The following is a 27,973-nucleotide window of genomic DNA, read 5'->3' on the forward strand; positions in this document are numbered from 1 at the left end:
ATTTCACTGATAAACGCACCAGAAGAATGATAGTAGAATGATAGATACAAGGCTCAAGAGGCTTGAATATATTTTTACACTGTTGCCTTAATGCCATGTTGGAATACCCCTTGGTCTTACTTTAAAAAACAATGAGGATGTTTTCCCAGTTTTCCTGTCAAGGGCTTTAGTTTGGAATTCGAGATAAATCGCTGGGTGTATGAATAGCTTTAGGAATATGAACCTGTGGTATAGTTATCAGTGGTTATTATGATATTTTATCATGCTTTATGTTATTATATCCTCTTCAGATTTGCATACAGATAAACTGAAATGAAATTTGAAATAACTTATTTTGTGTTTCAGGCAATGGTTGCCTGTTACCCTGGTAACGATACGGGTTATGTTCGTCACGTGGACAATCCAAATGGGGATGGTCGTTGTGTGACTTGCATCTACTACCTCAATGAAAACTGGGATGTGCGGGTAAGTCATAAGATAATATTCACATGTCACCAGCAGCTGTTCGCAGCTGCAATATTGCCCAGAGTGGTGTTCACAAAAAACTAACAAAAAGACAGGTCACTGTTTACATTTTACTGTTCACGTTTACATTACACTGTTTACACTACATACCATTTTTTAACTACATGGCATTGTTTACATCCCACTGGCTCTGTTCACATCTACATGTGACTGTTTACACCCACATGACACTGTTTACACCCAAATGGCACTGTTTACATCCATATTGCACTGTGTACAAACACATGTCACTGTTCACATCTAAATGCCACTGTTCACATCCACATGTCACTGTTCACATCTACATGTCACTTTTCACATCCCCATGACACTGTTCACATCCACATGTCACTGTTGACATCCACATGGCACTGTTGACATCCACATGGCACTGTTTACTCCCACATTGCACTGTTTACTCCCACATGTCACTGTTGACATCCACATGGCACTGTTTACTCCCACATTGCACTGTTCACATCCACATGACGCTGTTTACTCCCACATTGCACTGTTCACATCCACATGACGCTGTTTACGTCCACATGGCACTGTTTACTCCCACATTGCCCTGTTTACACCAACACGTCACTGTTGACATCCACATGGCACTGTTGACATCCACATGGCACTGTTGACATCCACATGGCACTGTTGATATCCACATGACACTGTTGACGTCCACATGACACTGTTCACATCCACATGTCACTGTTTACATCCACATATCACTGTTCACATCCACATGACACTGTTCACATCCACATGACACTGTTCACACCCACATGTCACTGTTGATGTCCACATGACACTGTTCACATCCACATGTCACTGTTCACATCCACATATCACTGTTCACATCCACATGACACTGTTCACACCCACATGTCACTGTTGACGTCCACATGTCACTGTTCACGTTCACATGACACTGTTTGCACCCACATTTCACTGTTTACATTTGCAAACTTGATGATTTCGGTTACCACTTTGAGGTAGCTTATGCCATCAGATGATTTTCTTGGTTGATCACACTGTACAACAAAGTTGGGAGAATTCCTTCATGAGTCTGGCCAATCTGTATGCATAAACATTAAAGTTGTGATAAGGATCCCTTAGTTTCATAGACTGCTGGACAGTAGGAGTGGTAGAATAATCCTCACTGCCACGATAACTCTGAGACATCTTGTGGTGGAATACACAACTAAAGTTCATTATTTGATAGTATACCACACAAAAACGTTAAGGACCATCCTGTTCTTTCGTTTTACCACAGTTAATCTGTCATGCCGAAGACAAACTATAGTTGTATGACGAGTCGTGTTGTCCCTAACCTTCACGAGTAGTACTAGTAAATATCTATGAAGTGGAAGATTGCAAGAGTGGTTGGATAAACAAGGGTTTCTAATCATTCTCATATACCAATTTGGCTTGCTGTGGGGTATATTCATGGCATGATATGATAAAGATAGATGTCAAGTGTCTGACATGGTGCTTGTCTTGGAAGTTTAGCTGATGAATGAACATTGATGAAGTCAAGGCCAACTTGCCATGATGTATTTCTGGTGTAACTGGGCCAGCTGCTAACAAGCCCACCATTCATCAAGCCCTTGAGGGTCACACCAGGGTTATTATTAGATTGCGTGTTTGCTTGATGTTTGCTTTTGACACAAGAATAAACTAGTTTGACAGAAATAGTATGCTCCAAGTTGCAGCACCATACATCCCATGTAAACAGGTCATGCCTCATATCTGACGAAAGTAGGTCGAAAACAGATTCCTCTTCAAACTGTTTTGAGATGGTGCCAGGGATACAGAAATAACCATCTGTTCATGGTGGACTTTGATTTAATCCAGTGTCGTCACCAGACACATTTTTCTAGTAGTTTTCTAACCTTTTGATACTCAATTTGTGTAATCCTATTTATCAAGGAATGCAGGAGGATTTTGTTAAATGCCCGCGTCACGGACTCGTAGTAGAGAGAAATGCACTTGTTCCCAAGCCTGTATCTGTTAATAAACTTGTATTACATAAATATATCCTAAAGGCTGCCAAAATATCTACCCATGAGGTTATTATGTGAAATTGGGGAATTTTGTGTTGGTGCCAAAATACGTTTGAGTCTGCAAGCCCAACCTTCTATTTTGGAATTATTTTCAGTAAATAATTCTTGTTAGCTTTTCTATATAGACTAATATGAGACAGCTAGGTGATAAATCACAAAGAACAATGAAAAATGAAGCATGGTTTATTTCACGATAAAACATTGTTCTATGTTGATGTCAATATCTGGAGATTCGAATATTTGGTCGCAACTTGATGACGTCATATATTGGACACATTTTTTTTGAGAGGGAAGTGTCCAGTAAGTTTTTCACCATAGATGTACCTGGGCTATGCAGATAAACACAGTGGCCAAACTATTGCATCCAAAAGTGGGAGAGATGTGACAATCGGTACAAGGAGAAAAGGTACAGATAATCAACAAGAGGATTGTGAGAATATGCAGGAAATACCAAACTTAACCCACCTGTTCGTAAAATGGAATTGCCCGACATTTTCAAGGTCAGATTTTTTTCAGGGACTCGTCATTATTAAAATTTGGGTAAATATATTTAAAGCTTGTACATTTTATCAACATCCTTAAAGAGGCTGTACATATTGTTGATATCAAATAGAAGAAATAAACAACTCGTGGTCATTGTTTATCTTACAATAAAACAGTGCAGGGAGAATAAACCATGAGGGGAGCGTTGTTTATTTTAGAATAAAACAGTGCAGGGAAAATAAACCATAAGGGGTCCAGTCCTGCACTGTTTTATTGTATTATAAACAACGACCACGAGTTGTTTATTTCTTAAGTACAGGCTGATCACAGCCTACTGATAACCTATTGTCAGGTGAGGCTGCATTACACGTTCCACCATGAGCACCCTACTAACCCACGATTGAGGGTAACTGTGGCACTGCTGATATTTGATTGTACTGAAGCACTGACAAGACTTCACTGAGGGAGGGGGGTGGAAAGAATGTTTGTTTGTTTGTTTGTTGTTTAACGCCACATTCAGCAGTATTCCAGCTATATGACGGCGGTCTGTAAATAATCAAGTCTGGACCAGACAATCCAGTGATTGACATCATGAACATCGATCCATGCAATCGGGATCGATGACATGCATCAACCAAGTCAGCGAGCCGGACCACCCGATCCCGTTATTCGCCTGTTATGGCAAGACCAGTTCTACCCCGGATCTTCACGGGTCTGGAGAGAATGTATAACATATGCTGTTAGATGTGTCATTTTGTTTTGTATTAATTAATTACCTTCACATACAATACTCATCATGCTCATATGCATGTTTGTTGTCCTTGGGACATATGGGATTCTGAACAGTCTACATATTATGCTGCTAGTCAATGTAAACATTCATTTTTATCCCCCCGGCATACAATGGGCATGAAGTGCCTTTTGATATTTTGGGATTTTTCTAATTTTTATTTTTTTTCAATTTTTATGGAATGAAGTTGGACATAGACTCAATTGGGGATGGGGTTCGTTTCCAGGGTAGAATTCGAAAACCATTCAGTGTATTTGATCGAAACTAGGCACATCTATCAAGCACATACTGAAGTGGTGCCTTTTGATATTTTGGGATTTTTCTATTTTATTTTTTTCAATTTTTATGGAATGAAGTTAGACATAGACTCAATTGGGGATGGGGTTCGTTTCCGGGACGAAATAGAAAACCATTCAGTGTATTTGAGCGAAACTTGGCAAAGCTATCAGGCACATACTGAAGTGGTGCCTTTTGATATTTTGGGATTTTTCTAATTTTTATTTTTTTCAATTTTTATGGAATGAAGTTAGACATAGACTCCATTGGGGGATGGGGTTCGTTTCCGGGGCAGAATTCGAAAACCATTCAGTGTTTTTGAGCGAAACTTGGCAAAGCTATCAGGCACATACCGAAGTGGTGCCTTTTGATATTTTGTTTTTACGAATTTTTATTTTTTACAATTTTTATGGAAAGAAGTTGGACCTAGACTCCATTGGGGAACGGGTTCGTTTCCGGGGCAGAATTCGAAAACCATTCAGTGGGTAAACAATGTATGCTTCTTAAAGAACGTTCAACTGTTGACTCATTACATACAGAATTGCACATTTACTAGTGGTTACTTTACAGACAGCTCCCGGGGGGATATGTCATCTTTCTGATGACTCTTGTCACTAGTATCTAAGGTAACTACAGCCAATAAACATCTGTATTAAATTTAGGATGAAGATAGGGCCAGTTGGCAGTCCTAGCAAGTTTGATTCAAATCATTTAAAGCACACCTTGATTATGTGCTAACACCTAATTTGTGACACATAGAATACCAATATAGCAGTTAACATGGTTGAATGGGTTCTCTTACTCCGATCAAGTATAATTAAAGTCCCTCCAAAATATATACTTCCTTTATCATGTTTATCTGCAACTGTGTTGTCGTGACCCTAATGATGTTAACTATTTTAAGTTTTTAGGGATCTAAGATTCAAATACTATAATAAAAATACTCAATGACCCCTGGACCCTCTTAACGTTGAACTCTCTATCAGTGACTCAGTTTCACAACATCTTGACCTAGACTGGAAGTGGACTCCAGGCTGTGTGCTGTACTTCCTCTTTAATCATAAATTTATGATTCTCTTAATTATGGTGATATCTCTGTTTCGCACATGGCACCGAGCTGTTAATTCAGCTTGTTGGAAAGGGAGAGGCGACATTAAGTATTACAGGAATGGAAATGATGTGAAATATGCCTTTTGTAGTCATTTATATTTAGAATGATTGAAACCGGAGGGGATGTACACCCTTGTACCCTATATCGACCCCCTCTAGATCTACATACCACCACCTCCCTGGATCTACATACCACCCCTTCCTAGATCTGTGTAACCCCCTTCCGGATCTGCTTACCACCCCTTTCTAGATCTGCATACCACCACCTTCCTGGATCTACATACCACCCCTTCCTAGATCTGTGTAACCCCCTCCCGGATCTGCATACCACCCCTTTCTAGATCTGCATACCACCACCTTCCTGGACCTACATACCACCCCTTGCTAGATCTGCATATCACCCCTTGCTAGATCTGCATACAGCGCCCCTCTGGATCTGCATACGGACACAAATTGCAATGGTTAAAATAAACAGTTAAGCATAGTCAATTTGTAATACTAAAATCTACTGAAAAAACACCAAAACATAACTTTGGTCCCATGGAATGAAACGCTGGCAAAGACTATGAGAAGGGGCCATATCTGTATGTACAGTGAAACTTTGGTACATGTAGTCTAAAATCCAGTTTACCGGATTACTGCTTGAAGAGCTTACATAAGAAGTGACTCTACACTGTATCCTTGGCTTGTTATAAAAACTAACATGATTTTTATTTGGACATACCGTATTCGACGTAATAAGCGCCCAGGGTGCTCTCAAAATTAGAAATAGGGGGCTCTTATTAGAATATTATTTTGGTGAAATAACCCAGAGTTGAACGATAAATTTCGTGGTTTATGCTGACAGCCTGAAATGTTTATATACGACCGATGTATTTTTCCAGAATTTACTGGCCCATAATTAAGGGTGCATAAATAAGTCTTGTGTACATTGATCAATCTGAAGGGGTGCTAATTGGGATTGTTCACTGGCCAATATATTAGCAAATATCGCCATGGGCGCTTATTACATCGAATACAGTATTACAGTTGCTATAAATAATGCAAAGGGTTTTTTTAACCTTAGGCCCTCAAAAGTAGTCCTTCATTGTAAAGAGAGCTCACTTTCTGCACTTTCTGTACTGTCATATCATGCAGATTACATTCTTCTTGGAATTTAGCAGGTTAATAATACAGTAAACAGGTAAATGTACAGAAACCACCCGGAGGTTATGAGTGAGTTTAAGCTTAATGCTGCTTTTAACAGTATTCCAGGTGGCGGAAGTTATGAGAGTAAAATCAATGAAAGCAGTTTGGTATTAAGTATCATTAAAATGCATACAATACAGTATGATACAATACAATACAATACTGTTCAGCACAGGGCAGTACAATACCATAGCTTGTATATTATTATACCATGTATATTGATTACTTGATGACGTCATATCCAGCACCTAATGATCAAGTTGTGCATTGATAAAGGTCATCAGCACATAATTTCATCACTTGAACACGTTCAAGTCAATTGATTTGCACTAGAGAGCGCTTTCAGCTTACAAACCTATATCTGTAATTTGAGGATTGTGTTTTGTGTGGAAATCTTTTGATGTGGTGATTATAGGTGGAAAGTGCAGCAGTGGTAGCAGGAGGGTTATCACAACAGCTGCGTTGACAGGGTGGTGGGTAGCGGTTGGTTCGTATCAGGGGGAGCTGAGAGGCTAACCTCCCCATGTAGATAGTTTATATCTCCATGACGTCTGCTCCATCAATCCCATGGTGCACTGCACCAACAAGAGGCACATACTTGGATGTTTACGTAGTGGGTTGTGCAGTGCTGTCCTTGACAGATGTAGAGATCACAGGAAGCCACTCTGTGTAAATCTGCAACTGTTTTGGCTAGAGATTCTTTACAGTTGTGTTAAGACAGGCTGCTGATGTTACAAGTGTCCTGTGATCGTTATTGTGTTTACGGTGCAATTATCTTTCTGCCTATTTGTGAGTTTAGACTGCACGGTATTTCTTGTACAAACTGCAACAATATCATTATGTATTATGATTGTTTGTTGGTTTGGTTTGTTGTTTAACGCTGCACTCAGCAATAATCCAGCTATATGACGGTGGTCTGTAAATAATCGAGTCCGGCCCAGACAATCCAGTGATTGACATCATGAGCATCGATCCACGCAATTGGGATCGATGACATGCATCAACCAAGTCAGCGAGCCTGACCACCCGTTCCCGTTAGTCGCCTGTTACAGCAAGGATGGGTTGCTGAAGACCTATTCTTTTCGGGATTTTCACGGGTCGTATTATGATTGTCGTATTTTGACAATATATGCAAATTTGTGTAATTCTTTGATTTTTATCGGTAATGAAATAAACTATGATATTCCTGGTACAGATAATTTCAGATTAATATTTGTAGGACGCTTCCTTGATTTAGCATAACTATGGTTACAGAAGAGCCTCTCAACTAAGAAATGGTTTCCAACAAAATGGGAAAATTTGACATATGGCGTTAGTTTGGTCTAAACAAAATGAAGGACAGTTTGAAAGAGGAAGTAAACATAGCAGTATGTCGCTGCTGTAACTGATGTTAAGGTGAAATATAATATACAGGAGGAACAAGAAATTTCACATGTCTGCTGGCAGCTGCAAACATTATTTTCACTTACAATTATTTTCTCCAGGAACGGCGTCCGAAAGTGTTTCTGTTTGAACATCACCACAGTGACAATGTCTCATTTGTTTTTGTCTTCAAGCTACATAACTAAAAAAATTTACTGGCAATATGTATCGCAATACAGACATGAGTTCGCAATATATCTCAGTTCACGAACGAGGATCACAGATAAAATAGGTCTTCAGCAACCCATGCTTGCTGTAAAAAGCATTTATGCTTGTTGTAAGAGGCGACTAATGGGATCGGGTGGTCAGACTCGCTGACATGGTTGATGCATGTCGTCATCGTATCCCAGTTGCGATCGTACTGTATTGGGATATGAATTGTATCGCGATCCCCGTATCGTTGCATCTCAAGTAAAGAAGGTTAAAATTTTCAAGACTATGTATGCAGGTGGCCCAGTTGAAGGTGCTGTTTTTTGCTGTGCAGAGTTGTGTCCCTTGGGCATGCCATAAACCTATGATCATGGTTTTGAATCCCAGTTCGCCCCGATTATTTTAAGTTTGTCAGCACCATATCTGTACTCGTGGGTTTCACCAAAGTGGTAAACGTCAAAGACCTGCATCACTTTGGGCTTTCTTCTCACATTAAGCTGACCTGCCGTGATATAACTCATCATTAACCATGTTAACTGGAATACTGTTCAAACTTTTGTTTCACTTGAATAATAGCAGGGAGTTTGATTAAACGAGTTGAAATGTTATTGTTCACCTATTGGTCATATCAATCCAGGTATCTGTGGCTGTTGCTTGTTAGCATGTCCTCATTTAACAATGAAAGTGTTTTATATCAATTCTGTGACCTGTAAATAATAGGATCTGAGAGTATAGGATCCTTGCCAAACTGTCCAATAGTTAAGGTATCTTAAGGACTGGTAGAAATTGGCCCCTTTTAAGGGTTTGGCTATATGTTATCATTATAAGGACTAGTGGACGAAAGCTGTTAGTTTCTACCGCTGACCTATCCCTGCTGTCATGGTGCGACACAATATCCAAGGCCCACATGCACAAAGGGATCTTAGCGCTAAGATGATCTTAACTCCCATACTTTAACATAGGCTTACGATAGTCTTAGCGCTAAGATCGTTTTGTGCAAGTGGGCCCAGGTCACATTCTGTAACCACCCAATCAACATGTCAACTGTTTTGACAAAAAAGGTAGTCACTGTGCATAGTCTAAAGCATAAAGACAACAATGACGATCACTGTAATTTATCACAGGTACTTAAAAGTAAAGTACACAGTTACATAGGATTTAGATAAATCTTATCAGGAGCATGTTTACAAGATATAACCTGTTCTAGAAGCTACACTGAGGCACCTCCTTGTTAGAATGTCAGCACCTTGTGACTGAGTTGTCTCAGCAGCACAGGTGGACGATTCAATGTCAACCTGCTCAACACCTAGGCGCAATCCCAGGCCTGCCAAGGCTTGCAGATAAGTGTTTCACATGTTGGGGTAAACAGATAAGAATCCCAAGGGTGAAGGTTATCTTTGATAGGCAACATTACGTTTATTACATTGCAGAATCTCCATGCATGTGTTTGTAGGGGTGATGCTGAGGTGTGAACTTTTACTAAATATTTTCCTTTAATGTGTTGAAATTGAGAGTGTCATTTTGGGACAAGCTGTCTTACTAGTAACAACATGAACAGAAAGAGTCATGTGTTGGTGATTGGGAAGATATAAAATCATGAATTTATGTTTCTGTTTGTTGTTTAACGCCGAACTCAGCAGTATTCCAGCTACATGACTGCGGTCTGTAAATAATCGAGTCTGGACCAGACAATCCTGTGATTGACATCATGAGCATCGAGCCATGCAATTGGGATACAATGACATGCACTTACCATGTCAGCAAGCCCCACCACCAGATCCCGTTAGTTGCCTCTTACGACAAGCATAGTCGCCTTGTACGGCAAGGGTAATTTATGACCTTACACAAGGCTTAACAGGCCCACCAATAAATTTCACGTATGGATCTACAATAAATTTTCCCAAAAACTTGACTACTTGAAACACATAAGAAATGTTGAAAAGCAGCAGTATAGGTTGGCTTGCATACAAATAAATTATACCTGGTTCTGCTTAACCTTGGAGAGGGATAGTGTCGAGGATGGATTAAATCTGACAGGTTGTTTGGAGATGGTGTTGTACGAATGTGATTTTGAAATGGAACTGGCATTTTAAGATTCATTTTAACCACTCATCCCACTACATGTTCAACCACTGATGAGGAAAAACTCTACCTACTTCACAGTACCAAACAAGAAATATGCTCATTGCAAAATTATCCACACAAAATGTAAATATCCAGTATTATCCACAATATTGAAAACAATTATTTTGCCTCTTCCTCTCAAATAATGAAGCCATCAACCTCAATTGCTTGTGTTTCCATATCTATAATTTCAACAATAAATACCCGTTGATCATAATCATCCTTTGACTTTGTGTGTATAGTCATAATAGTCTCATCAAATTTGAAATACTGATATTCTCTTTAAATGATTTCTTTGTGTTTAAAGGTATGTATGAATACAGTATACTGTAAACTATGGTTATAACGAACTCAAAGGGACCACTAATATTCGTTCGTAATAAACATGGTTTGTTATAAACATATATATACGCCATATATAAGATTGTTATATAGGTCAGTTTGTTATAAGCGTGTTCGTTATAAACCTAGTTTACAGTATGTGTTATGAGTGTATGTAGGAATCTTAATGTTTTGTCATTTCAATATTGCATCTGTTCCATAATCTTCTGCAATAAATACTATCTTATCTTATCTTTATAGTTCAAATGAATATTAGTACACATTTATGTAAATTGAGTTTCATAGCAATATGAGACAGCTTAGTATTCCTATCAGAAGTATGCTATCCAGTCATGTGACATCCTTTTGTGAAAATGTTAGGCCTGATATAAGAAACATGGGACCAAAGAACCACACAGATATGGAGGATCGTTAGCATTTTCAGGGAACATTTCTACTTCATGGTAGGTAGGCAGGTCTCTTAACCTGATTCTCTCCTGTTCAAAGTAGCTTGTTTTGCGATCCACAATTACCGAATTCAGACCAATCCCAGTACACTTTAAAATTTATGAGCAGAAGTAGAGAGCTAGTTTACACAATCTTTGGGAGTGGCCGCAACCTCTCCTTAACCTTATGTCATCCCCAACATGTCTAACCAAGTCATAAGGTGAATTAGTGTCCTTGTAACTTTATTGATGTCTTCTATAAATATTTAGCATGTGGCTTGCTGAGAGAATGATGAAATTGCAAACCTATGTTGCCAGGATGAGACCTTTTTAGTAGCCTCAGTTTCTAATGGAGCCTACTTGATGTCTGTGTGAGAGTATAAAGTGAGTTTGGATGATTAACATGGTGTATGCAGGCAAGGTACAATTTCTTGCATTAGTGTTAGACAGGCTGGTATGCATTTTTATGTATAAGCTGGTGACAAAAATAGGTTCAGAAACTCATGGTATGCATAGTCACCATAGGCCACATGTATTTATGTTTTGGTTGCAGATTTTATTTTTTATATATATATATATATATATATATATATATATATATATATATATATATATATATTTTGGTCTGTCTTAATAGTTTTATAGTTATTTAGCAGAACATTGGGTCATGGGTGGCCCACGTGTGTTAGGCGCTGTTATTTGATGAATAGAGTTGCGTCCCTTAGGCAAACCAGAATCCTATGTTCAAGGGTTTGACTCCTGTTTGCCCTGATCATATTTCAGGTTTGTCAGCACCATGCCTGTGCTTGTAGGTTTACCAAACTTATAGACATCTTTGGCGTCCTTTACTTTCTGTCCACATCAAGCTGACACGCCACTGATGCCATATAGGAAATACTAAATTAAACTAGATAAAATAGAATTAAAGTTGTGTTTTTGGTGGGTTTTTTAGTTTTTCATGTGTTGCCTCCAGTTGGTTTGTCTGTAAAATAATTTTTTTTAGAATAGATTAGACTTAGAAAAAGGTAAAATGTATATTTTATGGTTAGACTATAAATGACAAGTCGGTTGTTTTAATTTCCTTCATATTATTGAGGATGTCAAAATAAGAGCTGTTTTTATTATTTTTGTTAAGGAAATCTCAGTTCAAGGGGAGTATAGAGTAACATGAGGTTTTGTCAGGTGCATGTGTGTGACGAAAGTAACGGGTAACAGCTGAAAGAAAAGATGCTTTTGGTAATTGTAAGCGGGTTAATGGTAAATTTGCTGAATACTAGAAATGTACATCCCCTTAAATCTGTTGCTCTGTTCAAGGGTCATCATGTTTTTCAATTACAAACTCTCACGTGACCACAAAAAGTAGCCGTTTTCTTTAAATAAGGTGATGTTTTCGCCCGAGAAATCAGCGATGTTTTGCTGAAGGGACGTTTTAGCCTGCACCCATTGTTAGCACAGCATTTTTTTTCTACTTTGAATCTAGATCTGTTACAGTTGCCAATGCAATGTAGGCTACTGTCCAATGAGATGAATTTGTTCAATAAATAAAATTAAATAGAAGCAACTAATCCCTTTCCATAATCATAAGAAATTTCTGCTAATAACAGAGTGACAGTCCATTGTATGATTCTGACAACATCATGAGCATGTGTCAAAGCATACTTCTGACAGGCCTAACAGCATTGCAAGTAGTCCTCTGTTGAGAAGTTGTAAGTACTGACTTTTACTGAGGCTATTTTTGGTTCATGGATTGACCTACTGACCAGTGACACAGTACTACACAGTAAAATGCACATGTTCATGGTCATAATTTTTTACATATGTAGCACTTACGTTTAAATGACCTAAACAATATAATACCAATGTAAAGTTGATTAATGCCTGACTATAATGTTTAACAGTAACCATTTGTCAAATTTTACATATTGTGGCCATGAGTTTGTTACCTACCCTACTGCATATATTATAAAGTATTCACCCCCAGTTCTATTGGCACCCCCTTCTCATCTACAGCAGCCTATAATCACAATAATCCTCCTTTTCAGCTCCATTTATAGTCTAAGAGGGTTCCTAAACACTTGAAGCTTCCTTTATGGAATTGTTTTGATGGAACCTAATACATAATATATTTTAAGGGGCTATGTTAGACTGTGACCATGATCTATAATTGAAAATACCTCTGTGCAGTCAAGGTCAAAGATAACTTGATCAGGCCGGATAGAACCAGACCTGCACAACAACAAATTATGGATTTACTATGCACAGCTAGTTCCCAAGTTGACTTGACTTTCCCTGACAAGGAGATTTGTTTTGTTGAAGAATATTTGGAAATAGTTTATGTTCTAAAATAATTTGAACAGCTCTGACTTTTTAAGAAGACACGTAATAAATTGGCTGATTCTGTGTTGACAAGTGATTCTGTTTTGCCAGTGATTCTGTTTGTGATGTCATGACTCTAACACATTAGGTTATGCTACACAGTCTGGAACTCACTTCCAGCCCAGATCTAGACATTGTATTTACCAATGTTTTGCAATATTTGATGGCATGTGTGAATGAGACATTGTCTAGATGTATTTATAAAACTGTAGGTTATTACTGGTATTAAGGTTTGCAATGTGTTTTCTTTGTTTTTGTATGTTGGGCAAACAAAATGTGACAAGTTTTCTTATTATTGGTATCGTTTAACCTAAAATCTACACATGAATTCATTCACCATGTTCACAAATGACTGCCAATTGGACAGAATCAAGTTTCGCTTTAAATAAAAAATATTGAAGTTTTTTAAAGATCATGAAATATTTCTTAGAAGAGGACATGTTTACACTTTTAGTGGTGACCTGGAGTCATTACTGATTTTCAGTGATCCATTCATACAATTTGATTACCATTTTGCCTTTTACGCTCAGTGTAATCTGTTTCGGCAGATAATCTCTGATTATTCTCTGGTATTGATGTTTTATATTGGACGTATTACACATTTGTGGCGACTACACGTTTACTGCTTTGACTTATCTTTTAGTTGGCATGAGTCCGAGATTTACAGCACTGTACAGTAAGACTGTTTTTTTCAATCCTTGAGACAGTGTTAAATTCAATTTACATGATAATTGTGGTAAAGACTATTTCTTCTGTTACAGAAAAATGGTGGTTTGTTGAGGATATTCCCTGAGGGCAATAACCGAGTGGCCAACATTGATCCAGTGTTTGACCGTCTGCTGTACTTTTGGTCAGACAGACGGAACCCACATGAAGTTCAGAGTTCCAGTCGAGAAAGGTCAGTTTGTCCTTCAGCTGGTATGAACACTGCTGTACAGGGAATGAACACTAGTATGCAAGTTAGTGTCAGCCTGCTCCTCAGTAAATCTGACCTGGTGTAGGTATTCTCAAAGCTTGGAGAATTGTGAAGTTTTCCTTGGATTATTTTATCACTTTCGAGTCAAGATCTGTGTGTTTTACCATGGCCACCTTGCAGAAGGACATCTAGTGCTTGAATATCTAAGTATATGTCTTTTTATCCAGATATGCCATCACTGTGTGGTACTATGACATGGAGGAAAGAGCAAGAGCCTTAAGGAGATACAAAGGTGAGAAATCATACGTTTCTATCATGTTAAGTTTGATAAATACTGCTGTTCAATCCCAGAGTTTCCTTGACAAGGTTGGTAGTCTTCGTTCTTTTAATGCCAAACTCATCAGTTTGTCAGTGTATGACTGTAGCCTTTAAATATTCGAGTCTGGACAGGACAGTCCAGTGATTGATATTGTGAGCAATGATCACTCTGTCGGGGTATAATGACACACAATCATCCCTGAGCTGACCTCCTGATCCATGAAGTCCCCTTGTATGACCAGCATAGGTTCTGTTTGCATAATGACCTTGCTTGTGCATTTTAAACAAAGTTGTAAATGTATGTGACCTGCATCGGTTGCCTTTCCTGCCACATTAATCTTACATGCCATGATGAAAGTGGAATATAGTTTAACTTTCAATGCAGTGTTTACCCACTCACTACATGTGCCTCATCCTACAGACTGAGTAATATCATTGGATTTAAGTTATAGTTATTACACTCCTCCAAGGGCTTGTCCTGAGCTCAAGGTATTTGGTGGGGTGGCTTTGTGGTTAAAGCGTTTGTTCGTTATGCTGAAGGCCTTGTTTCGATTCCCCACATGGGTACAATGTGGTGTCCCCGCCATGATTTTGTATGAACATTGCTAAAAGGGGCATAAAATTCAACTCCCTCACCTATCACTCACTCACTCACTCACCTATCACTCACTCATTCACTCGCTCACTCACTCACAAACCTATAACTCACTCACTCACCTATCACTCTCACTCACTCGACTATAACTCGCTTGCTCACTCACTCACTCACCTATAACTCACTCATTCACTCACTCACAAACCTATAACTCACTCACTCACTCACTCACTCACTCACTCACTCATAGTATTAACCAGTAGGATGTCTGCTTCAGATCGACTTCATCCCACTGTTTCAAGACATCCCATTCATTTTCTCCTCTTTCACAGTGTCGGATGTTTTGTGATGAGATGCTGCATTACATTTCAGGGTACTTGTATGTCAAGTTCTGTTTTCTGTTGTTCCAGGTCATTCCAGAAATGGAAGGAAGTCAGCAGTGCCATTGATAAACGGTGACCGCAACTCGTAGCATCCTCCTTCCTTATTGTATACCACATCCACAATTCCCAGTGCTAGACGACGAAAGGTTGATGCAGTCAGTGACACATGGGACTATACAAGATGGCTGCCATGTCTTCTCTAACAAGCTTGATTGGTCAACTTGAGTGTGGACTATCATGTGACTTTTTGGTGTAAATGTTGAACCCTTGCCACACTGGAGTGTGTACCTATGCTTTGCCTTGACTTGAAGGCATGTATATTATGTGAGCACTTGTAACATTTGTAATTATTTCATAGTTTTTTCCAATTTTCTGCCAGCTGTTACCTGACCTATCCCAGTTTTCTTTTATGACTGATATTTTTGGTTTATTAAATCAAGTTTCATTTCACACTATTTTTTCACTTGATATTAAAGAGATATTGCCCTCATATGTCAGGACCCATGTAATGATGGTAGTCAGAACCACATGATTTCCTTTGGTGTCATTTTGCTCTTGAATGCATTCATTTTTAGAATAAACCGTTTGTGAAGACAACTATATCCACCTTTCTGCTCAACATAACCAGCAAAGCATTAACTTTATATGTGTGTTCAAAGAAGGCATTTTCCTGAGACATGAACAAGGTTTTTCATGGAATCACTTGTGAATTGTTATCGTGTATGTGCTGTTTTGTCAAAAGGTCTATCAAGACATTTTATGAATGTGTCATACTCTGCCGTCAAGGTCTTTAAGATTCAGACAGACATGAGCCAAAATGTTACCATTGTGAATTTCAGAACAAGTGTCTCCAAATAAGGATTCAGGATTGGTCAACAGGCACTGTTGTCACAAAAACTGTACAAAAACAAAATTCTTTTTGTATGAGTTTGATGTGATATAATTAAACAAATTCCAAGATAAGCCATTTGTTATCAGTCCCTGTGCAAAGATATGTGGTTTGATCATGTTGTATGAAAAGGGAAACCCCAAAACCAAAAATTTGTGCCAATGATGATTAAAAAATAATCTATCTGTAAACTTCTTAGAGATGATGCAGTCACCAGTATATATGAGATGGACTATTTGCTGTAAAGGAGATATCGCTGTGTGGAGTAACCTTGTATTAACACAACACTACGTAGTTCCAGCTGGTGACGCTGACCAATTAATCATGGAAGAGAGTTGTTTTTTTAGAAGCAATTTTACTGTTAAAGAAAACTGAAAATAAATTGATGCATAGACATAACAATCTATAAGCTTGAAAAGACACATTGACCATAGAAAATAATGTTATTTAATCTTGCACCTTTGAAAATGGATTGTTTGTTTCTGCATCATTCAAGCTTTTCCATAATGGCTGACGTTAAAACAGTGTTGACTTAAAGGAGTCAATCCTGATGTGTACTTGGTTCATGTTTATTACTTGTCAGCTTTACTGGAATGAATCTATTTTGGAATGTTGATGTTCATCTGTCACAGTTCAATCTCATTAAAATGAAATCTTATTTCTCATTACTGCTAAACAAAGATCTGAGGATATCCCATCACGTCAGAATGACCTTTCATCCTACCAATCAGAGCTTCACTTACCAGATAAGGAAAGTAACGTCCAAAAAGTTTTTTTCTAATCAGGCATCCTCAGAAAGTGAGTGAGTGGGTTGGGTCTAACGCCGCTTTTAACATTATTCCAGTTATATCACAGCGTGTCAGCTTAATGTGGCAGAGAAGCCCGAAGTGATGCAGGTCTCAGACATTTACCACTTTGATGAAGGAGGAGCACGGGTATTGTGCTGACAAACCTAGAAACATAATCGAGGCGCACCGGGATTCGAACCAACAATCATAGGTTTCTGGCGTGCCCAAGGGATGCAACTCTGCACAGAGATGACTGTGCCACCCGTGTTCCTGCATTCTCAGAAAGGTTAACGCAGGGTATTCCGAATGACAGTTACGGGCTATACGACAGATTCAGTCAAAATCATCATCCAATTATTGCTTCAATGGGATAAACATTTGAACCGAAGAGACTTTGCATAGCCTGTGGGAAGTACTCCCTTACAGTCTCAGCCATCTATTAGACATGCATAATGTTCTTTTGTTCAGTTTTCAAATTTTGAATCGTGAAACGTGTCAAAATATGTTTCAAAGTGTAATCTGAAATGGAAGTCGCCAGTTAGAAACTAGTGCCGTACAGTTCAAGAAAGCTGCTTTCTGATTGACTAACGTCGACTTCTTGTTAGTCATTTGATTGGTTGGTTAAAGTTCGTGAAAGGTCGTTCTGAGGTGACGCGTAATGTGATCATACCAGATCTTTTTTAATGAGATTGGTCACAGTGACTCAGTGTAATATCGTTGATACTGTCACCTACATAGGCTCTGTGTGCACTGATCAAGCAGTTTCATTAATCTATCCAGGAAGAAGCTCTGCAGGTTAAATTTGTGATGGATAAAAATATTGGTCTCTTCAAATCAAGTTTTTTGGCTTTTGATATTTCTTGGAATCATGTTATGGTTCTTATTGTGGCATTTGATATGCACCTTCCTATGAATTCCTGTCTTTCATCACAGTATTTACCATGTTCACTCTGGGTAGATCTACTGATATGGCGACTGTGCTTGTCGTAAAAGGCAACTAACGGGATCAGGTGGTCAGGCTCGCTGAATTGGTTGATGCATGTCATTGGTCCCAATTGCGTGGATCGATGCGCATGATATCCATCACTGGATTGTCTGGTCCAGACTCGATTATTTACAGACCGCCGTCATATCGCTGGAATATTGCTGAATGTGGCGTTAAACAACAAACCAACCAACCAACCAGCTGGTATGGGCTTCTTGCACCCTTCCATGTACAAGTATGTGTGGTTCTCCTGCTTATCTTTCATCACAGAAAGGCCAGGTCAGTGATATTTCTTGTTTTGTCTTGTCTTGGTAGGCAGGAGCAAACAATGTTGTCAAGGTTGATTTGAGGCGTAATTCCTTAAACAAACCTCTATATATAGAAATATAAAGATAATAGAAACAATACAAGCCTATTTTCAATCAAGTATCACATTTTATATTCATTTAGATGTATTTACTGTTGCAAAAGTTAGACCAGATGTGTGCACTAAACACAAAAAAGCATTGGTCTGGCCTAACATGTATGAATATTGTCCAGAAATGAACAGAAACCAGTCCTCAAGAGCCTGCAGTTTTGTGTGGTTTCTGGCTATTATTTACAGCACTGTTTGTTGTGTATGCAAATTTCAGCACTTTTTATTACATTGGGGATTCTCGTTTCTGAGAACATTTCTTTGTGTCCATCCCATGGTAGAATGGAATGCCATGTAGCTTTGTGGGCTTGTTAGGAGGAATGACAATTACAGAATCACTTCTTTATTGACCTAGATTATCAAAATAACGTTCCTCACTGGCAAACTGCAATTGATATTCCAGGTCAATTAGCAATCACTATTTCGTTTCACTTAGTGCATGAAATATACTGTTTGAATAAAGCCCTGGAAGCACCACGACCACCACCAGCAGTAGACTGACAACCCATCTTGGAAAACCAAAATGGGGATCAGTGTGTGGGGGACCCCTGTCTGGGGAACAGGCTGAAGAAATAACCAAAGCCAGTAAATTACTTCTCATTCAGAAGTATGTGCCAAAATTGTTATGGGAGTGCCTGATGCATGGTGTAGATATCTTGAAGCAGTGTTTGTCCCTTATGTAATAGCACCTATAGTGTTCATTATCTGCTTTAACAGTGTGTGATTATCATATGTAATTATAAGTGGTGTTTTATGTCAGTTACAGGGTACTTTGTCTGTGCATATGTTGCCAACCTAAAGCCCTTTTTCATGAGTTACCGTTGTATTTTGTATCTATTCTAAAATTAATATTAGGATGATTGTAATTTTAAATTGGTCACCTATCAATACTGTACTGCTGTACAATAGCATTCAGGCTGAGTATTCTTTGAGCCAGGTACTAAAACATGTTGGTTCCATGCAAGGGACTTCTTATGGTTTTAGGGTTACATGAAGCATTAAGAACCAAACCCAAGAGGTGTAGCACCAGGGTGGCCTAGTGTTTTGGCCTGTTTGTTTTCGATCAACTTGCCTGGGTTTAAATCCATACATGGGTATACATTTGTAAAGTACATACATAGGGACTCTCAAGTAAAACAACTCATTCACCTTAAGTGCAACATTCTATTTATTAATTTCAATTGCCTGGAAATCCTAGTTGTTCTTGATGCTAAAATACTTCACAAAAAGTTTAGTGTTAATAATTAATTTGTGATATTTTATATGTCGAAGATAGTTCATGTTCTTAACAAATAATATGTTTTTATTTTTTCTACCATCATAGTTGGTTACTTAAACAGTCGGTTCCTTACATTTTCCCTTCAATGTGTCATTTCACATCCACAATGGAAAGTATGTGATTTGCAGGCTGTAGGCTGCAGCAATCCATATTGGGACCCATTGAATTCACAATCCTCCATTGTGGTGGTCGGGTAGCCTAGTGGTTAAAGCGCTCGCTCGGCACGCCGAAGACCCGGGTTTGAATCCCGACATGGGTACAATGTGTGAAGCCCATTTCTGGTGTCCCCCGCCGTGATATTGCTGGAATATTGCTAAAAGCGGCGTAAAACTATACATACTCACTCACTCACTCACTCACTCACAATCCTCCATGTATTACAATCTTCCATTAGAACCCATTTATTACATTCCTCCCTTAGAACCAAGGACTTACATTTTAGTTACAATGTCCATTAAAGACTATTTTATTTCTCTTCTTAATTACAATCTTTTATTACACTCCTCCATGTAATCTTATATTACAATCCTTCTTATAACCAGTATGCTACAATTCTCCATAAAACCTTGTATTACAACCCTCTATGTATCCTTCTTTTGCAATCCTCGATTAGAACCCTTGTAAACCTTTCATTAGAACCCTTATCTTACAATCCTCTATAGGACCTTATATATTACAATCCTCCATAGAATATCTGTTTTAGACTCCTCCATATAATCTTGTATTCTAATCCTTCTTATAACCTTCGTATTACAGTTCTCCATAAAACCTTGTATTACAATCCTCTATGTATCTTCCAATTACAATCCTTGATTAGAACCTTTGTAATCCTTCATTAGAACCCTTATTTTACAATCCTCCAAAGTACCACCTTTTACAATCCTCCATAAATCTTATATTACAATCCTCCATAGAACCCTTGTATGGAAAATGAAATATTATACAATCTTTACACACAATCCTCTACAGAAACCTTCAAAATTATAGGTTGACTTATTTTTAACAGGACATGGCGAACCTACTATCCACTGGCAATGCAAGAGTAGACAATCTAGTCAAAGTAATTGTTTGTGTACATCATGATGTTTTGGCACATATGAGTATAGCCCAAAGTTAGTTACTGTCCTGTAACATGCACACAGTACCTTGGACTTGGGTGCCTCTATTCTCAGGCAGGGTTGATTCCGGGCATTGATGGAACACAGTCTGCCAAATGATTCTTAAACCTATGGACTGAAAAGGGGCATGTGGGTGGGCAATTCATCTTTGTGAAGCATATTTACCATTTGTACTGTTTGAAGTTGTAAAGATGATTAGTTAAGCCAGGTGTAAAGGTAGGGCGATACTATAACTCATTTGGTCATTTACTTCCAGCAAGAGTAACATTACTAACTAACGCAAAATTGTGTCTTCAGATAATTTGTATACACTGAGCAATTGTGCTTACAAAAAGTCTTCATTTTTAAAAGGGCTTTATCTGTGCTTGAGAAAGAAATTACTCTTTGAACAAACAAGACTTCAATGAGGAGAGAGTGGTTTCTGTGTAAACAAAAGGAAAGAAAAGCTCAAAATCATGCAGCTGACATTACATTTGTAGCTGTTTATTTTCCTTATTTACTTTGAAATAGTTTAGGTTGTGTTGGGGGTAATACAATTTGTTTTATCAAAGAAATTGGTTGGGGGAGGTGGGATTAGGAGAGATGTGCAGATAAGAGTATAATAAAATAAGATCTATTTTTGAATTGCTGTAAGTTTAAAAGCATGGCTCAATATGCCTGTGTTATGTTTTTGGTATTTTCATCTTGTTTTTAGTCAGCTGGTAGAGTCGAACCTGTGATCCAGAATTGGGACGGGTTACTCTCACATATATGGTAATTGTGTTACTGTTTCAATTGGGAGATGGGTCTTTTATGTTCCTATGGCCCCCATGCTTGTGTTTGGAGGCAACTAAAACCTGGATGATTTTTTCATCATACCAGTTTTTGTTGTTGCTTTTTCTATCAACCACTTGTTTGCCTGGCCGGACAATTATAAGCAGGCTGCCAATTTGTCACTCAAATGTTCCTTATTGGGGAGAAAAAGCAACATTCACTCCCACACTTACATGCCAGCAATGAACCATCAATCAGGAGGTGCTATGTTACTCAGCCAAAGGAAGAAAGGGAACATATATGTAAGGGTTTGACTGTCTATAGTGTTTGCTGTCATGCATTGGACATTTCTCAATTTTGTACGCTTTATATAGTTGTGTAGGATTGAGTGTGGGCTAAATATATTTGTCATACCGCCATGTCAGCATGTTGAGATCTGAGTGGTTCACGTGATCTTGATAATATATTATGTTTCCCGCCTGCAAGGGAAATACGTTTTTGAAAGGGAGAATAAATCCCTTATACTCCACCACCAGAAAACAGGCTGCAGGTGGATTTCCGAAACATGTCAGTAGGATACATTCGTTGTAGCAGGAACACTCGGATTACAAGGGGTTTTATGGGTCCCTGGTTACGTTTTATGCCACTCGCCCCCAGCTCATGGTATAAAACGTAGGATGCATAAAACCCCATGTAAGCCATGTGATCCTGCTACAACTTATAATGGTTAATGCCAAAGAAAAATCAGCCTCGATTATCCGCCAAAATAGATTCAATGGGCCTAAAAGCCAAGATAGCGTTGAAACTTATATGAATGGATCAATGAAAGTCAGTGATGATACCAGGTGTTCCTGAGATGTGTATTAGTGAATTGAATAACTGACTGGGAAGAGATGGACAAACCAATGTACGGATTGAGTCAGTATTATGTCAATGCTGCTTTTTGTCATGGTTACAGAATGTAAGTATGAGTGTATGTGAGTTGTTTGGTGCTTATTTCTTGTATTCAGGATAACCATGAAGATTGTACAGTACGTTTATCCTGTGAGAATTTTCCAATTATGAAGCAATGCCATGCCAAATGCCAATGTTGTAAAATATTCGACACGATAGAATAAAACATCAGTGATTAAGCTTGTTGATTGGTTTGTTGATTATGTCTCTTACTAAAGGGACATTGAATGCCTTCAATGACTGTAAGGTATCGAAAATAACCATAAAAAGGAAGAATTGGTCTCCAGCACCTTTGCTGAGGGCGAGAGCTCACTGAGGAGGATCGTGGCCCTGTGGTCCTGTGGTGGCACATGGTCCTGTGAAAAGGCGCACAGGTCACTCATCTGGTGAAGTGACACAAGGACGGTTGCAGAGGGGATGGGTCATCCTGTTCAACAGCTTGGCTCCTGAGAGTTTCTAGGGCTTCGGTCGTGCCACACACTGAAGCACTTGCAACATGTGGTGTCTCCTTGGGCAAGTGACTTTGTTAAAAATGTTCCTCTGTTCACCCAGCAGTGATCTATATTGTAATAAAACGGGTCTTACTTTGCGAAGCACATGATTAAGAACATAAACAGATTGGGAAAATATCTGTTAACCTAGTCGTAAATGTGTTCACAGTAATTAATCTTAGTAAAATGATGTACATGACACAAAGGAGTACTTTGTGTGGTAGAATGACAGTTAATTCTGAAGAACAAGCAATGATTTATTATACAGATCCGGGTGTGTAGAGTTCACTGCAATAGATCCGGGTAAAGACAGACACCCTGTGCTATATTGTCGCGTTCCAGACGTGTGAAATACAATACGTCCTGTTACACTTACCCTCAGTTGATTTATTAGTGAATTCAAAACGTCAACGCAAGAGAATAAACATTCTCGAATATTTGCCACTTCAGATTCCATTAGTGCTAAAAGGCAAAATGATACCGTCTATTTGAATGAATCACTTAAAATCAGTGATGACACCCAGGTGTCAACGAAAAGGGCAAACATGTCCTGCTCCACCCTGAGCACCACCACTGACATAATTTACATTAAAAATGCAAGTGCGGGTGGATATGGAATTATAAAACTCCATGCGAAGGTCACAGCATGGGATGGCATCGCGATATTATGTTCACATGCGACGTGTCAGTAAGTAAATTCCTTTGAACGTCCCCATTAATTGCTGGAATTGCTTAACCAGACCTTTGATGGTGATACCTTTATTGGAAATCCTAGTTGTAAGCTTAAGTGCTTCTTTCCGTGAAATTGTAGGTGAGGTGAGGTGAAATGGGGTTTAACGTCGCGTCCAAGATTATTGCACTTATATAGCGACGTGCATGTACGTGTTTGTGTTTGTGTTTGTGTGGCTGCTTGTACTAGTCCGGACTGATGCCGATTTATAGTACTAGCACACTGAGATACCATGCCGCAGTTTAACATGAATACCCCACTGAGACACAGTATACTGACTCCGAGCCGACCAGTCCTTGTTTTAGCTCCTTAATGCCGAGCGCCAGACAGGGTTACAACAAGTACCATCTTTTAACGTCTTTTGGTATGACGCGGCCGGGGATCGAACCCCGGACCTTCCGCTCTCCGGGCGGACGCTCTACCACTAGACCACGGAGGCGGTCCGTGAAATTGGAAGAAAATGTACATGTTCTGGGTGTCGTTGTGCAAAACAAGCTTAGCGCTTGTCTATGTTATGGTATGGGAGTTACGATCACCTCAGGGCAAAGATCGCTTTGCACAACTTGCATATACCAGTAACCAAATGCGAAATGTAGGCGCCGTAAGCTAAAGCTATTAACGGTATATTGCTGACACGAAGTGGAAATTCACAATTCCCCTGACATTTATGTATACAGCATATATATATGCTTCTGTATATGGTCATATTCATCTCAATGATTTGAACGTTTTGTTTGGTGCAGAACCTGAGTTCAAGTCTTCTGGAACAATTCCCCGACTTTTATAACCACCCCTTCATATCCAGCGTTTGGTCGGCTCTTACAATCAACATTGGATACTGGGGACATATTCATCCCCGGATTCAAAAGGTGGTCGCCACTCAAAACGGTATAGCGAAAAAAATTGGGACTTAACATTTTGACTGATTTTAAATGATCTACAATTTGCAACGAAACTATGGGGCACCATTAGGGTCATGCCATATTTTGACAATTCAAGTCATTAATTTGAAAATTCAAGATAAACTAAATTCAGCAAATGTTTCGCACTCTGGTTTCAGTTGACACGGTTGCCAGATAAGAGCTTGCATATTTCAAGATTGCAGAATTTTCAATATATAAATAATGATTGTGTGGGCCTAATGGGCTTCCGTACAAATCCCCCCTCGGTGGCATAAGCATTCGACACTTCCCTGTTATTAAATTGCGGCTTTAAGCACGTGGATTAAACTAGGTACGTGTCGATTGCCAGTTATCGCTTATTGAGATATGCGGGTATAATTTGACGAGTGTGACATGTCACGTTTTGTCGCTCTGTGTGTAAAGGCGGTCACACGGAAATTTGTCGGTTGCTGTGAAGCACACATAGAATAGAGTACACTATATATTTCTCTTAGGTGGGTGTCCTAGCAACGTGTTTCGTCCCTGGTCCGTCACACGTCAAATCCAATGCGTCACCCCTCAGACCTTTCTGACCTTACTATAAGAAGAATTGTCAATCGGCTTGATCCGGAATGAGGATTCGTCATCAGTGGTTAAGTCCATTTTCGCTGTGCGAGGCCTGTGGTCATTAACGACAATGGTATTCACATGTACGCTTAGTCTGCCATACCGACCCCGATACAAATATACTGAACCACAAAGAGAAACGTCACCATTGATAGACATTTGAGAACACTGTAAACATAATTTGAGACATATTAAAAAGATGAAACTTGGCAAAACTGATCATCAAGGTTGAAATTAAAGTGTCAAATGTTCTTAAAGTGAAACACAACACTAGTCTCTGAGAAAATGGCATCACAAGTCTGCCGTGGAACGTCGATACATGGAATGGATGAGGCGGTCGATGAAAGCCATAGACACTTGAGCCCATATTCTGAGGAACGCCTGGCGCAGTTTAGCTGCAGTTGTCGGCCTTGGTCGGACGTCATTCAGCAGTCTTTGAATCTCGTCCCACAGGTGCGCAATGGGATTTAAAATCGGGACTGCCATTCTGCTGGAGAAAGTCTGTTGTTGCTCTCGCAGTGTGGGCACGGGCGTTATCATGCTGAAACTCGTGTTTGCGGCGACGTGCCAAATGAGGTATGGCGTGTGGTCTCAATGTACCGAGCTGCTGTGACACCATTGCCTCCCCTTGGACCGATGTTCTGGACCACAGGGCCGACCCTATGTGCAAGACCAATTCCACCCCACACTATGATGCTCGGATTACCCCACGAGTCTCTCTCAAGAACACAAGCATCCGAATAACGTTCCCCACGGCGTCGCCAGACTCTCTGCCATCTGCTGTTGAGATACAGTAACGGCTCTCGTCTGAGAAGAGGACTCTTCTCGACTGCTGGTGGCGCCAATGCTGGTGCTGTGTTGCCCATTGAAGACGGTCGCGGCGATGACGTGGTGTCAGAATGGGTCCTAGGTGTGGCCTGTGACAGTGGAGGTGTCTGCTCGTCAATCGTCGACGCACGGTGTCCACACTAATGTGTCGCTGGTGTGTCCCCATGGTCTGTCGTGCAGTTTCCGCAGCAGCATCAAAGCGATCTTGAAGATTCTGTCGCACAATCTGACGATCCTGACGTCGGGTAGTGACCCTTGGTCTTTCACTACGTGGTCGGTCATCTGTAGTGTTGGTGGTCTGGTACCGTTGCTGAAGCCTGTATATGGTCCTAATGTGGACTTGAAATGCACTGGCTACTTGCCGGGCGGTTTGTCCAGCTTGCAATCGTCCAAAGGCTTGATGTCGCTGATCTCTTGTCAATCTTGGCATGTGGTAGCAATTGAATAACGAATGAATGTTATTCGATCTGGGTGGGTTTTTATACGGCAAGAATTGGGGGAACGCATGTGCATTTCAATTTGCACGGAACTCACGTGCATCGGGTTACCATGGCCGTTGCAGTGATGCGTTTGGACGATCGGTTTAATTGTCATCTGCTTTGTTTTTTCATCATCAATTTCATTTTTTGTTCGATGGGGTTCGGATCAGGGCTGAGGGCCGGCCACGGTAGAACACAGATGTTGTGTTGTTGCAGAAAGGCCATATAAGTTCTTACAACATGGGGACGAGCGTTGTCCTGCTGGAAAATGTGTTGTTGATGTTGTGCAAAAAAATGGAACAACGTGGGGTCTGATCACTTGGTCGATATACCGCTGAGCAGTGACGCCGTGTCCCCGACCTTGACCAACATTCAGAAAGCACATGGGTCCAAGTCTGGCATTAAGTCCAATCCCTGGATCATGGATCATGGATCCCTTTCCACAACGTTTCTGTCAGCAAAATGATCACCTCGACGCCGCCAAATTCTGACTCTTCCGTCTGCATGGGAGACACAAAAGCGATTTTCATCAGAGAAGATGACACGCCTCCACTCACGATGACGCCAATTGTGATGACCCTGTGCCCACTGAAGTCGTGCTTGTCGATGCCGTGGTTGGAGAACAGGACGACGTGGTGGTCGGCGACATCTGAGGTTGTTGGAACGGAGACGTTGGATCACAGTGTCCCGGCTAATGTGTCGATTATGTGTTCCTATGGTCTGTCGAGCACTTTCACTTGCAGTAAGGAACGGATGTCGCTGGTGTTGACGGGTAATCTGCCGATCTTGTCGAGGTGTGGTGACCCTAGGACGACTGCTCCGAGGAAGGTCATCTGTGGTCTGTGTAGCATTGTATCGATGCAGGAGACGGTAAATTGTTGTTATGTTAACGTTGAAATGACGGGCAACATCTTGGACAGACTCTCCAGCTTCCAAACGTCCGATAGCCTGGTTTCTCGGAATTTGAGTTAGGCGTGGCATTGTTGACCAAGCAGTGGTAGGTCCAGGAACCGGCCACAGTTTTATGCCCACTACAGTTCGTGACAGTTCGTGCATTTTCGATATCGCGAGAAATGTGTACATGATACCCACATATTCATTGAAATTGTGCGTTTTGTCGATTCCTTTTTTATGTTGCGTTTTTACTCGGGGCTTCCAAAATGCAACCAAAAATATTGATAACACAAACAGGCTTCACTACATGCTAAAACTCGTATCAATTTATGGTTCCGTGTTTGTTACCTATTTGCTTAAAACCACTTGCCGTGTGAGTATATATAAAACATCC

The 27,973-nt window shown here is 39.8% G+C and overlaps 1 protein-coding gene across 2 annotated transcripts in view; it reads left to right on the plus strand.

Moving 5' to 3' along the window:
* LOC124134855 (egl nine homolog 1-like) overlaps positions 1-15,918 on the plus strand; it is a 32,230-nt gene extending 16,312 nt beyond the window's left edge. For both annotated transcript variants that reach the window (XM_046499922.2, XM_046499921.2), the window contains 4 exons: positions 346-465; positions 14,018-14,154; positions 14,400-14,464; positions 15,496-15,918. In XM_046499922.2, coding sequence (XP_046355878.1) covers positions 346-465; positions 14,018-14,154; positions 14,400-14,464; positions 15,496-15,557 — 384 coding nt within the window. In that variant the 3' untranslated portion in view covers positions 15,558-15,918. The remainder of the gene's footprint in view (positions 1-345; positions 466-14,017; positions 14,155-14,399; positions 14,465-15,495) is intronic.
* Positions 15,919-27,973: the final 12,055 nt, after the last annotated feature.

Source organism: Haliotis rufescens, unplaced genomic scaffold (assembly GCF_023055435.1).
Source record: "Haliotis rufescens isolate VD_foot unplaced genomic scaffold, xgHalRufe1.0.p SCAF_3, whole genome shotgun sequence".
NCBI lineage: Eukaryota > Metazoa > Mollusca > Gastropoda > Lepetellida > Haliotidae > Haliotis > Haliotis rufescens.